Genomic DNA, 14,200 nt, shown 5'->3' on the forward strand with positions numbered 1-14,200 from the left:
CTTTCTGTCTCAGCACGTCGCTTGTGACCCCCAGATGGGCCCCGCCGCAGAGCAGGGAACCTTCCCCATGTGCCCCAGACCTCACTCTCCACCTTCATCGTGGATCTGCCCCAACCTCGAGTTGACAGGCGGCACAAGAAATAGAAAGAGCCCTGAGTGAGGGGCCAGGACGTGAGGGCCACAGCCCTGCTGACGTGCGAACCACCTGAGTGCCCTGGGAGGTGACTTCCCTCCCCTTCTTTGCCTGCACTGGGCTCCACGCTGGGCTTCTCACCCCTCAGGGGATGTCTGTGTCTTTCTTCCTCCCTTTGCGGGGCGTGAGGGGCTGCCCTCCCAGGCAGACAGGCCCTTGGATATCTCTCAGGGGAGACAGATGCTGGGCCTGCCATTCACTAGCTCTGTGAATTCAGCCAAGCTATTTAGCCCATGTTGCCTGTTTCCCCATCTATGATGGGGATGTCGAACTTCCCTCATAGGGTTGTTGTGAGGATGAACGAATCAATCACAGAGCTCTTTGAACGGTGCCTGGCACAGGGCAAGGGTTGAGCCTGGGCTCGCATCACCACTACCAGGCTCCTGTGTGTTTCCGGCTAGTCCGACACACCTCTCTCCCCATCTACCATGGAAGGGCCACAGAGTCGAATCCTGCTGCTGCCCTGCTCCCCGCTTCCCTCTTTGTGAACTAGGTCCTGCTCTTCGTTCTGCCTCCCCTGGGTTCTCTGGTCTTTGCCCTTCTTCTGGGTCTCTAGTCCGCCCAGGGACGCACAGAGGTCAGACCTGGGGCCTCAGCGCTGAGGCCCCAGAAATCCATCCAGAAATCTGCATTTCTAAGACCTACATTCCCATGCCTACACAGTCACTCTCGGTTTTAAAAAACCTATTGAGTTCTATCTGGTCCTGGTGGACCACACGTTGACCTTTCCCCCTCTGTTCCCTGGGTGCTCCAGCGTCCACCCTTTTTCCTAAATCTTTAGCTGTTGGATGGCAGATTATTTTAAATTATTTGTTTTGAATTGCTTTATAAATGATTCTTATCTGTAAACTCAGAAAGTACAGAAAATATGAGAGAAAATAAAAACAAAAAGCAATCGATGTTTGGTTTACTAATCCTGTAAGTGAAAATACACTTACACGTAAACAATGACATGAGTTAATACTTTAAAGAGACTTAGCTGAAGTATTTTTAGTGACAAGTTTTAAGAGAGGATTTAAACGTGCTTATTTGACAATGACTGTACTTTTAATTCCTTTCAATTCAGTAATCCTTTATGTCTGGCATATTGTTCTCTCCCCTGTCCTCTTAGCCACTGACATTTCTACATCCTGCATCACCTTCTCTCTAGACCAAGATGCTGCTATTAGTTGTGCTGTCAAATGAAAACGTTTTTCATTGACTGAAAAATTAGTTGTGTTGTCAAATGCTGAATTAAATGCATGCCAGCTTCTTTATTGCAGGACTTTTCAGAGCCTTTAAGTGCTAACATAATTTCCTAGGAAGGAAAGACTGTATGTAGCATTCCCCAAACTTGACTTGTAGAACAGCCCCACACTTAAAATAAAAAGGATGTTTTAACATCTTGCTAGGAGTTAGGGTTCCCTGGAACCCCATTTTGGAAGCACCTCTTTACATCAAGCCATCCAGGTTTTCACCTGGCTTACTTCACATCCTGAAGCCAATAGCACAGGATTCCAAGGCATGGGCTGAGTTGAGAAGTAGCTTGTAGCTAACCCTGATTTCTGTGTGAAGCAAACCTAGGATGAAATAGAACACTGGACATGGAATAGAACACAGGGCTTCATGTCTTGGTGTTGCCACTCAAAAACCATGTGAATTTGGTTAATCACAGCTGAGGTTGTTTCCTTGCCTGCACACCGGGGATAAGATCTGCCTCTCAGGGTTGCTGTAAAGAATAAATGACATTGTTTCTGAAAGAGCTTAGTTAAATGTAAATGCTGTAGACAAGTAATTTTAAGGTGTTTATTAGTATAGGAACCAACCCAAAAATTGTAACCTTACTAATACTGTGTTTTATCAACTTGGCTCATGCCTGGTGCTCCAGAACCCACAGGCCTCTCTTACCTGGCAGACAGCATCCTCGCTCTACAAGACCTCCTGGAGAGACACACAGAAGCACCTGCTCTGCTCTGCCCAGCCCCTCCCCAGCCCACCGTGGGGATCCACTCCTTTCGTGTTGCAAGTCCTACTGCACAAGGATGCCCAACTCCTGGGTCCTGAGAACTGAGCTCCGCCTGTCCTGGAGGGTAAGAAGCTGTCAGGCACCAGGAAGCCATTGCTTCCCTCCCCACTGCCACTCCATCAACAGGTCCTCACTGATCTGAGGCCCCAAAGGAAAAGAGCACAATAGCAAACACCCAGAGCTAGAAATTGGAGGCGCACCACCTGCCAAGGGTCCTCTCTCCATGCGGTGGGACCCGGCATGAGCCACCAACTTCGGAGGGTCTCTTTCTTCTTCTGGTAAAATATCTGGCAGGCCGACCTTGTGAGAGTTTTGCAGATAAGAAAGAAAAAGGATGTCAAGCCCCTAGCCCCCAGGGAGCTTGCATATTAGTGTGGGAGAAAAGACAGACACTCTAAATGAGAGCAAGTGACTTTCTTATGGTGAAGTAGCTGCCATGAGGCAGAATGAGCCACGCACACACAGCTGTGGGCTGCTTCAAGTGACCATGGCCAAAGAACTCAACTGGTCATGGTGTGATGGTGTCTCAGCTGGGGCGGCCATAACAAAATACCACAGACCAGGGGTGCTTAAACTACAGACATTTATTTTCTCACAGTTTCTGCACTTTCTCACAGTGGAGGCTGGAAATCAGAGATCAGGTGCCAGCATGGACGAGTTCTGGTGAGGACTCCCTTCCTGGCTTGCAGATGGCCACCTTCTCACTGTGTCCTCACATGGCCTCTCCTGGGTGCATGCATGTGTGGAGAGAGAGCTCGCTGGTATCTCTTCTTCCAAGGCCACCAATCCTATCAGGTTAGAACCGTACCCTTATGACCTCATTTACCCTTAATTACCTCCAAATACAATCACCTTTGGGGTTAGGGCTTCAGCTTATGCACTTGGGAAGACAGTTCATTCCAGAGCAAATGGTAATGAGGTCAAGGCTGTGCACTGGGTTCCCAGGGGGGTCAGCTGACTCACCCTGGTTCTAGGCACAGGTCCTACCTGGGTCTGCTCATGGTGTAGGGGGGTGGATGCAATGCAGACCATGTTCACCACTGGAATGGCCAAATGTGAGACCCCCTAAACGGAGTCCAGTTTTACCCCTTCCTTTGAAGGATGAGGAAATCACGGCTCCCAAAAATGAAGTGCTAACTACTCTCAAGGTCCTGCAGTCCAAATCCTGACTCCCTCAGGGATTCACATTTTAAAAATGTGATTTCTGGAATAATCATGCTCATTTAAGCCACCTTGAACACATCCAGGGCTGTGTATTTCCTGTATCCCAGGCAGATGTTTCCACTTGCTCTTGCTTAATGTCAGACCATTGTCAATAGATTTTTAGCAGCCCCATGATTAACTCTTGAGGCAGGGAACCCAGAGCCCAAACTACTCTATTTCTACCACTTTCCATTTAGAAACTTCTGAAGCCTCCAAGGAAACCCTAGGGCTCCTGGAACACAAGCAGGAATCACTTATTCTAGTCCAATATCCTTACTTGAGAGACCGTCAGGCCCAGAGGACAGTGGCTTGCCCAGAGTTATACAGGAAGGACAGGAAGTTATCGCCAAGCCTGGAACAGAACCAAGGTCTCCACTCAAAGCCTTGAGCTTCTTTCAGTCCAGAAGACCCAAAGCTCAACCCAGTGTCAGAATCACATGGGTGTTTAAAACATTGGGCTGGCCAAAAAGTGCCTTCGGTTTTTAAGTAAAAATAAAAGACACATTTTTCATTTTCACCAAGAACTTTATTGAACAATGTATTCATCCTTTTATTCCACTACATTCTGCCATTTTTCAGGCAACTTCATAATTCCATCTTCCCCAAACTTTTTATGTTTTTGAGCAAAGAACTGTTCCAGGTGCCTTTTACAGTCTTCCAGGGAATTGAAATTTTTTCCATTAAGAGAATTTTGTAAAGACCGAAATAAATGGAAATCAAACGTGCAATGGCTGGTGAATATGGTGGATGAATCAGAACTTCCCAGCCAAGCTGTACCTGTTTTTGCCTGGTCATCAAAGAAACATGCGGGGGCTTCCCTGGTGGCGCAGTGGTTGAGAGTCTGCCTGCCGATGCAGGGGACACGGGTTCGTGCTCCGGTCCGGGAAGATCCCACATGCCGCGGAGCGGCTGGGCCCGTGAGCCATGGCTGCTGAGCATGGTGTAACGTTGATTGTTCTCAATTAACGTCTCGATTTGATCGCTCTCCGCTTCAACTGGTCTACCACGGAGCATCATCCAGCAAGGAGCCTCCAGCACGAAACTTTGCAAACCGCTTTTGACATGTTTGATCAGTCACAGCACCTTCTCCATACACTGCACGAATCATTTTTTGAGTTTCAGTTGCATTTTTACCTTCCTTGAAATAATAAAGCATAATATGCTGAAAATGTTGCTTTTTTCCTTCCATCTTCAATCTTAAAATGGCTCCCCCAAAATTCACTAATTTTGATAAGTCTCTTTTAAAATGCACATTGATATGACAGCTGTCACATACAATCTAACAAAATTGTTTCGGATGAAGTTAAAGACTACTAAGTATTACTAGAGCCATCTTACGGAGGAAACCGAATGCACCTTTTGGCCAGCCCAGTAGATGTTTTTCCAGGTACTTCTCCAAAGAATTCAGATTGGTAGGTCTCGAGTGGGGCCCTGGCATGGGGATTTTTAGGAAACACCAACTGGCTGATGGGTCTGATTTCACTATAAGCAGGGACATATGCTCAGGGTGGGAAGCAGCTTTATCAAAGGCAGGGATGTGAGGGCCTGAGGCTTTCAGGCCAAGCTGTCATTGACTTTGCAGGTCCCTGTACCACCAAGAGCTCTATTCTTATCTCTACCAAAGAAATAAATGGTGATTCCCAGAGCTATAGGTGGTGTCTGTTCCTGTAGCATCACTTGTTAGGCTCATCCAGAACGTGCCGAGCGCATGCCTATAGGTGGGGTCTGTTACGTAAACAGTAACAGGTGCAGACAGGCGGTCCTGTTAATGACCACCATCTGGACGAATAGACTTAAAAAAAAACCCAAAAACGTATGTGATGGAATTTTCCCCTCTTTGTTTTCTTATTTCTGGTGGCTTAAATATTGTGTTTGGTTTAAATACAGACATGATCCGACCACAAATATTATGGGCAGAAAAGCCAACACAGCAGACTCCGTGGAGAGACTGTCGGTTTCAGGTAAGACATAAAAATAGTGCGTGCTGCGTCTGCAGGTGTGCCTGGCTCTTCCTGGCATGTGTCACCTTGCTCCTCCAGAGGACGCCTCTGGGGAGTTGGTTTACTACCATTTTAGAGAGAAGTAATCGGAGGGGAAGAGGTTAGTCAGCTCCAAGTCACAGATAATCGATGACAGAGTAGAGATGAAAGTGTGGATGGCATGTCTCAGCAGCAGCCAGGTCTAGCTTTGGTTCCTGGTCCCTGGAGGTGGGGCAGAGGAAGACTGAGTCCACAGCCCCTGGGACACAAGAACCGGGAATGGAACTCCAGTCAACTGCTTGTTTTTGTTATGATGATGAATAGGACCATCTGAAAGGTAATCATCTGTGTAAAGTACATTTCAATCTTGTGCCAGGTCCTCCTGACCCCTGGATATTAGCTGTTGCTACCTCCATGGTAATAGGGGGGAGACAGTGTTGAACTCAGCTGTCAGGGTGCCCCTGGGGACAGGTATCTCTGATCAGCTGGCCCCTTCACTGTTTGGGAAGATGAGATTTCAATCCTGAAGATCCGGTCTTCACAGATTGTCACGGTTTGCATTTTATTTCTGGGGGCTGTGCACCTGGCCTTTGCCTAGGTCACCCACATGCTCTCCCCACTCTAGAAGCGAGTGGAGGTGGGCCTGACCTAGTCAGGAGGTGAGAACATGGCAGCCCTCTTTCCTATAGCTTGGGAATCAGAATCAGGGCTGGGGCGGCCCAGGGAGGGCGCTGGCAATTCCATTTTGACCTGTTAAGCCCTAGAGGACTCAGAGGTGAAAAAGACAAGGTCCCCTCCCTGTCCCAGAATTCACAGGATAATGCCAGGCAGAGGGACACAAGGGCTGGGTCTGCTCAAGCGGGGTTCTGTGGGAACACAGAGGGAGGAGAGACCCAATTTGCCGCAGAGGGACACAGCTGGGGTAAGGCAGGGGTAAGCTGGCCTCTCCAGGCTTCTAGAATCAGATTCTGCTACATCTGAAACATGGCAAGCCCAGGTTCCTTACAGAATCTCTTTAATGTATTTTATGTCTTCGTGATTCTTGGAGGATCATGAGATGGCATAAAGGTATTGTGCTGGTCAGCTGCTTTGAGTCTCTTTGCTTCTGTGAGCAGCACTGGTGCTAGGCCAAGGAAGCCACTTATGAAAGTGAGAACGTCTCTTCTGCCACTGGTCTCTTTTGAGTGAAGGCACTGGGGCCCTTGGTAAAGGGACGATGTTGCTTGCTGATCTTATTGGTTGTAACACCTTAGTTCCAGTTAGCAAAGTGGATTTGCTGCTTCTCTTCCAGGGCCCTGGAGGGTGGCACTTGGGGCAGGTCCTGTTTTCGTGAGTTGTGAGATGGAGGGAGGGCACCAGGAAGGTGACCTCACCTGGGTGCCCGTTCCTGAGGTAGAGGGGAAGTTCGCTTGAGGATGCCCGGCAGTGCTTAGGTGGGGCTGCAGGAGCCCACACACCTTGCCAGTAATGCCCAGCGTCCACCCTTGGGGTGTTTGTACCTGCTTGCGTGTGGCCTGTAGGGCAGAACCCGCGCACATGGCTCACCCACCGGCCTCCCTCGCCTCACCTGTCTCAGTTGCCATCAGCTCTGGCTTTTCTCATGTGACTAAAATCCTCCTTGCTGCAGCTGTCTTCTTCTTAGTCTGGATTCTCTCCCTTACACGTGGGAAAAGGGGTGCCTGTGTTGAGCCCCCAAGGTGTTCTGGGGTCTTCACCTGTAAAACTTAAGTGGTTTGACCACTTAATGTCAGTAATGTGTAGATTTTACATATTGGTGGATTACTTCTGACATAACAAATGTGGAAAGCTAGGCAGTTGAAAGAAGAGGCATTTTTAAATGAGTGAGGATGCCATTGTCTGTTGAGCTGGGGTTATAACAGGCAGAAAGGAATGAGTTGGTTAGTTCACTGGGACAGGAAGGATTCTGGGCTAACCCCCGTCTGAGTGTTCCCGTGAAGAAGGCCAAGGGACAAGCCACAGCACCCCCTGGTGGACCTCACAGTGACCTGCCATCCCATTAAATGTCCACAGTAGGGATGGCCAGCATGGAGTCATCCCCAGTCCCTCTCCTGGTCCCCTGAGACAAGAAACATTCCTTTCCAAAGGACAAGTCAGACTTAGGAATGTGGTAGGTGGCTGTAGACTACTCCCGAGTTGAGTGGCGCCCCCTGACGCACCGTGGGTGCCGGGGAAAGGGGGTGTACAGTGAAGAAAGGAAGCTTGCCCAAAGAAGGTCTAAACTTTGCCCTCAGCTACTGGGAAGTGACCACGAGGCCCTTAGAATGTCGCACTTGATAAGAGTGTCTTTCTTTTACCTGGGGACCTTGAGCCTCCCAGGACAATGTGGTTTACGATGAGGGCTTTGGGCCATGTGGTATCCACTCTGCCTCCAGAGGGGTCAGCCATGATGGCAGTTAGCCGTGGAGCCCAGTGGAAACTCTGCACACCAAGGCTCAGGTGGGCATCCCTGGTGGGCAGTGCTCTGTGCGTATGTGACACACCGTTGTTGGGAGCAGTTAACGCTATTCACAGCTCCGTGGAAGCTCTGCATGTGGAACTTTCCTCGACTCGGCGCTATGCACCTTTTCCCTTGGCTGATTTTAATCTGCATTCTTCAGCTGTAATAAACCATAACTGTGAGTATTACGGCTTTCAATGAGCTCTATGAGTTCTTCTAGTAAATTATTGAACCTCAGGGTGGTCTTGGGACACCCGTACCCCCAGACTTTGCAGTTGGTAATCATACAGTAGAGTAGAATCCTTCACTATATGAGTCTTTTTTAACACTGGCTATGTGACTGAGCTAACTGACCACAGACAGACAGGTTGAACATAAACAAAAAAAAAATCAAGAAAAAAGTGCTAGAGACACAGGCTCTTAGAGGCAGATGTCACAGCAGTGATACTTGGCTATGGGCCCAGCTCACTGTGTGACGGGCTTCAAGTGTGGATACAAACTGAGATAGCTGAGCTCTCACTGAAATGCTTTCTGGTGCCAGGATGAAGAGAAATCCCAAGTCAGTATCCAAGGTTAAAGTGTAATTGTGGACCCCAGTGACTGTGCTCCATTCTTGCCAGAGGGGACCTCTGATTTCTAGGGTTAAATGAGCATAGCATCTGGGTGGGTTAGGGATGGAAAGGTGGGTTGGTAACAGGAGGGAGAGGAAGAAACAGATGAAGAGTCAGAAGATGGAGATTTGGATCCTAACATTGTTATGGGCTGGTCACGACTTTGGGAAGGTCATTGATGTCGCTGGATCTTTGCCCCATTTGGCATCTTGCAGGCAGGCATTCCTATGTTTGATAGGAAGATGGAGCTAGATTCAGGGAAGGTAATGAAAGAGAATGTACACTTGTGTACTTTCTCTGTTAGGGGCTGGGTTGGGGCTTGACTTACTATATTAATCAGGGATCTTCATAGAAACAGAACCAGTAGTACACACACACACACACACACGTGCATACCATTTATCTATATATATGTATAGCTATAGCTATATCTGTATCTATCGAGAGAGAGAGAGATTTTAAGGAACTGGCTCATATGATTGCAGGGGCTGGCAAGTCTGAAATGTGTAGGGAAGGCCAGCAGGCTGGAAACTCAGGGAAGGGTTGATGCTGCAGTCTTGAGTCTGAATTCCTTAACAGACTAGAAAACGCAGGCACATTTTGTGTGTTGCAGCCTTGAGGAGAACTTCAGAAAATCTTAGTCTTTGCTCTCAAGGCCTTCAGCTGATTGGATGAGACCCACCCACATATGGCGGGTGATCTGCTTTACCCAGAGTCTACTGAGTTAAATATCAATCACACCTGAAAAATAGCTTTCCAGCAACATCTAGACTGATGTTCACCCAAGCAACTGGACACCACAGCCTAGCCAAGGCAATGCGTAAAATTAACCATCAACGCATTTAATGCTCACAGCAACAGTGCAAAGTAGGCAGCAAGAACAGTGCTGGGCCTGGGCCTAACATGTTTCTGGCTCCATCTTCACGTGTTACCATGTTGTATCTGGTAAATAATCCCTAAGATCTGCCAGCTGGGACATTTACACTCTTTGTAAACCAAACAACAGACTCCATTTTTCCTACTGTTCCCTCCCCCAAAAAGGGCTGCTGGTGCTAACACCCCCCCACCCCCTTTTTTTTTTTTCTAACAAGGTAATGGTCTACTAGGAGCCTGGAAAGCTTATTAGTAGCCAAAGATTTGTCCTTACGTCCAGACTGTGATACTTACCAGCTACCTCTTAACCTCTTAAGTTTGAATCTCCACTGAATGGTTCAGGGAAGGCATCCGTTCATTCAACCAAACTGACAAAACCTTTCCAACATACCAGGCATTATGATAAGGACCAGGGCTGGAATATAGCCAAGACACAGACCTGTTTGTGTCTCTCAGTCTAGCTGATCTGGAGAAGATTATCATAAGATGAGCAAATGTTTGGAAAGTGCTTTTGATGTTGTAAAATGCTGGCTCTAAGTTTCTGCACGCTCACTGCAGTCACTGAATGTCCAGACTTCCCGTGACCCTATGAAAATGGTAGAGTTGACTTAATTGTCAGCATGGTAGTGACTAAACATGGCAAGCATTCTGAGTACTTATTTGCATAAAAGTTTAAGAAGTTATCAGTTTCACTTGTAAAACCTCCAGAACCTCATAAGAAATGCTAATGAAAGATCTAAGCTGAAGCTGACAGTGAGCTTCCCCAAAGAGAGGAAAGAATGAATGGAAATGAAGAGTGCCATTATGCAGGACTGATGTCTTCAAATGCCAGATGTTAATAATTAAACTTTCATTAATGGATAAAAAGAATGAAATAATGCCATTTGCATGCATGGACCTGGAGATTATCATACTAAGTGAAGTAAGTCAGACAAAAGCAGATATCATATGATATCGCTTATATGTGGAATCTAAAAAAAAAATGATACAAATGAACCTATTTACAAAACAGACAGACTCACAGACTTAGAGAATGAACTTACGGTTACCGGGGGAAGGGTGGGGGGAGGGAGAGATGGGGAGTTTGGGATTGACATGTACACACTGCTATATTTAAAATAGATAACCAACAAGGACCTACTGTTTAGCACAGGGAACTCTGCTCAATATTCTGTAATAACCTAAATGGGAAAAGAACTTGAAAAGGAATAGATACATGTATATGTATAACTGAATCACTTTGCTGTATACCTGAAACTAACACAACATTGTGAATCAACTATGCTCCAATATAAAAAAAAAAAAGAAAAACTTTCATTAATGGAGAACACAACAGAAGGAATGTTACATCAGTGAACTTAAAAACTCTTCTCCTGCCTAAATAACTTGCCTTCCATTTGGGAAAAATACCCTCTTCTAAGGACAATGAGTTGACTAGGTAAGTTCCCATGATTGGAGAGGCACAGGGACAGACTTTTGTTGTCCGTTTACCTGTGATGTCACGGATGAGTGTGCTACACTTGGCCTCAGGGTTGTAAATAGAACTATGTGAGGACTACTGTGAAATGTAATAAGTAAATAATAAAATATGAATCTTACCAATGAAGAGCAGTGCTGTTCCTTGACCAGTGACTTTTAAAGCTATCCTGATGGAGAGAAAAATCAGCTTTACCAATCCATGTAGGCTCTGAGGTAAAAGTGACTTGGAATAGAGAAAGAACCCAAATGGGCCCCCAGAAGCCTAGGTTTTCGCATATGAAGGTCAAGGACAGTCTTATTCAGCTATCTTTTTGGTAACTATTTTAGAGTTCACACTCCTGGTACCATCCAAAAAGCTAGTTACGTCTTCTTCCCTCTAATGAAAGAATGTCTTTAACTGAGCCTTTAAAAAAAATTACTTAATAGTTAAGAATGAAAATAAGCTATAAGATAAATATGGTTTCGGTTCATATTCTGCCCCTACTTCTCTCTGGGCCTCAGTTTTCTTAATCTGTAAAATGTGTAGGTTTTAATATATATGGGTTTTATGGCTTCCTGTTCTTTCCAACTTCCTGAAATCACAGCTCCCCAGCCCTGTACCACTCAGCTGTTCAGGTGAGGGAAACTGGGGAAATTGTAGCTGAAGGGTCATCTCCAGCTTCTCCTTGAAACAAAGCTTTGTGCCCTCCCTCCCCTCCACGGCCCCTGGCTATGGCTAGACCTGCGTGGGCAGGGAAGGGAGGCGGTATTCCTGGGGCCGGGCAGGGTCTAAGGGCTTATTCCATGTCTCCTGAGTGTCTCTGGGATAAACATTTGGTGAGGAGGCAGGGGGCTGTGTGGAAAGGGGGTTGCCATGGCAACCCAGAACTGTGTGCTGCTCCAGACCTGTTGATTTCTCCCTCTCTGGCCTCGTGTCTTTTCTGATGGGAGGGGACAAATATTGGGAGTGACCTGGGGAGTTGAGCAAATTCCCGCAAATCATTCCGCAGCCCCCAGCCTGAACACGATTCACAGAGGAGGGGCCCAGCACCAAGACAGCGCACAGCACTCTAAGCTCGCTGCGTCCCGGAACCAGCTTCCTCAGGCCACTCAGTCTTCCTTCAATACTCAAAGCCCACCTGCTCTGAGGGGCCGTTGGAGATTACCCGCCATGGCTCTCTCCCTTCTCTGAATTCCTTCCTCTTGTGTGTCGGTGTATCGTGTATGTAAGTCTTCTTAAGGTTTCTCAGCTGCTAAAGGCTGCACATCAACAGAATAGTTAGCCTTAGTACGAATTGTTTCTGTGATCAACCACATACATAACCTTGCACCAGTAACACAGGAATTGCTGGTGTGGCCAGAGATCTGGGCTCAGGTATAAGGAATAAATAAGCAAGGGCAGGGGATCTCAGAGAGGGACTCACCCAGAGAAGCCAGGCAGTAGAAGGAGAGGAGAGGGGAGGGGCAGGGGAGGAGGGTGGGGAGAGGACCAAAGGGCAGGGAGAGAGAGGGGGAGGGGGCACGGGAGAGAGAAGGAGAGTGAGTGCGTGTCAAGGGATGAAGGATTCGATGCTGTACTGGAAGAGAGGTGAGAAAACTAGAAGCAAGGGCAGGTACAATTCAATTAGGGGGAAACTAACTGTAAATAACACTCCTAGTTACATTAGGGAACCGATTCTGGTTCCAGCTCCTGAGCACCAGGGCCTGCAGGGTGGGTGGTTGCTGAAGGCCTTCTCTGGGAGCAGCAGTAAGGAAGGGCCACTTCTGCCTTTCCCTCCCGCGGGCCCTTCCCAGCCCCGGAGCGCCGCCCGCCAGCCCCAGGGGTGCTGGCCGCTGTGGCCAGAGGCACGATGACAGCATCTCAGGGCCTCTGCTCCAGCCACCGTTGTTTTTCACTTGACTTTGAGGAAGTTAATGAACAAATGCTCGGCGTGGCCTCAACTGCTCCCTTCTCAACCATGAGCCTGTCCACACGGCAAAGCCTCCTGTTGTCTCGGCTGCTCCCCTGCAGCTGTCAAAGCAGGCAGCTGTCGGGTGGTATATTGGTTAACACGTGTGAGCTCATTGGAGTCTGGTGTGCGTGGTACAACTTCCACTCTGTTCCCTCAGCTTTTTTCTCAGACTCCCTGGCTCGGAAGATAGCTCTGGCAAGAACCTACATGTATGATATGAAAACACCCTCCCTTGTATGCTATATATAGTTGTGCACAGGTGTTAGATAAGAAGTACATGTGTTGTAAGTGTAAAATGTGGTCAGAAGACCCAGATGCAAAAATCTGTTTGTTCACAACCACAGGCATCTGTTCGCAGATGACCCGCCGGTCCCTGCCCTGATCCAGAGAATTACTTAGGACTGTTCAAAATGAACGATACTTGTCAACACGTTCTAAAATCCAGTTAATAAAAAAGGAAAGTGTCAAGTTGCTTCCAAATTGATCTGAGTAGGATTTTTTAAATGTCTGCAATAAAAGTTATTTATAAGACAGATTCTATCAGTTTACACTTAAAAATCTGAAAAACCTTTAATGGCATCCCATTTCCTGTGGTGAACAATCCAGGTTCTGGATGGTCATGCAAGGCCTTCCATAATCTAGACTTAGTGTTATTCATCTTTAAGACTATGACCTCCACTGCTTGTACCACAGAGCTTGTTTTCTGGTTGTATCCTTTTGACTACGTAAAAATATAAATTTCTTGGACAAATATATAATTTGCGATGGTCCAAAGCTAGAAGAGATAGTGAATTCATTTATTCATACTGAACACCTAGGCTGGGCTGGGTTTGGTTCTAGCACTGAGGATACAGCAAGGACGAAACAAAGCATCTGCTCTGTGGAGCTTGCATGCTAGTGAGGGAAATGGACCAAAGTGTCGGGTGGGGTAAGAAGAGATACCAAGTGGGTTGGGATGGGAGTAATCACTGATCTCAGAGAGGAGCCTCCCTGATAAGGTGCACTTTGAGCAGAAGAGAGCACCAGCTAAGATTGAGGAGAAAGGTGTTTTCAGGCCGTGGGAAGAGCAATGCAAAGACTGTCTTGTATGCTTGGAGCGTTTGTACGACAGCAAGAAGGCCACTTGTGGTGGTGGTGGAGAGAGTGGAGGTGAGAATTGTAGGAGGTGAGGTCAGAGAGGTAGCTAAGGCCAGATCTCATAGAGCATTCTGGCTATGGTCATGACTTTGGATTTTACTCCAGTGACATGGGAAGCCACTGGAAGATTTTGAGCAGTTGAGAGGTATGATTGACTTAGGAATTACACAGTTACTCTGGTTACCATACGCAGAACAGGCCACTGTGGGGGGTCAAGGGTGGAAGCTGGGAGACCAGACAAGAAGTTATTCTAATAGTCTAGGTTAGGGACAGTGGTGGTTTAGACTAGGGTGTGCATGATGGAGGTAGTGAAAATGGTAGGATTCTGTAG

At 47.3% G+C, this 14,200-nt stretch overlaps 2 protein-coding genes across 5 annotated transcripts in view; both read left to right on the plus strand.

The window, feature by feature from the left end:
• CHCHD3 (coiled-coil-helix-coiled-coil-helix domain containing 3) overlaps positions 1-2,243 on the plus strand; it is a 306,323-nt gene extending 304,080 nt beyond the window's left edge. For both annotated transcript variants that reach the window (XM_049714985.1, XM_033432428.2), the window contains one exon: positions 2,061-2,243. In XM_049714985.1, the coding sequence (XP_049570942.1) occupies positions 2,061-2,243 (183 nt within the window). The remainder of the gene's footprint in view (positions 1-2,060) is intronic.
• Positions 2,223-14,200, plus strand: part of PLXNA4 (plexin A4) — a 607,131-nt gene continuing 595,153 nt past the window's right edge. Inside the window, exons 1-2 of one of the 3 annotated variants that reach the window (XM_049714950.1) lie at positions 2,223-2,262; positions 5,289-5,362. In XM_049714950.1, the coding sequence (XP_049570907.1) occupies positions 5,311-5,362 (52 nt within the window). In that variant the 5' untranslated portion in view covers positions 2,223-2,262; positions 5,289-5,310. Of the gene's footprint in view, positions 2,263-2,819; positions 2,994-5,288; positions 5,363-14,200 lie in introns of those variants that run through there. The other 2 variants (XM_049714949.1, XM_049714948.1) reach the window with 2 other exon arrangements.

The sequence above is a fragment of the Orcinus orca genome, chromosome 9 (assembly GCF_937001465.1).
Source record: "Orcinus orca chromosome 9, mOrcOrc1.1, whole genome shotgun sequence".
In the NCBI taxonomy this organism is placed as follows: domain Eukaryota; kingdom Metazoa; phylum Chordata; class Mammalia; order Artiodactyla; family Delphinidae; genus Orcinus; species Orcinus orca.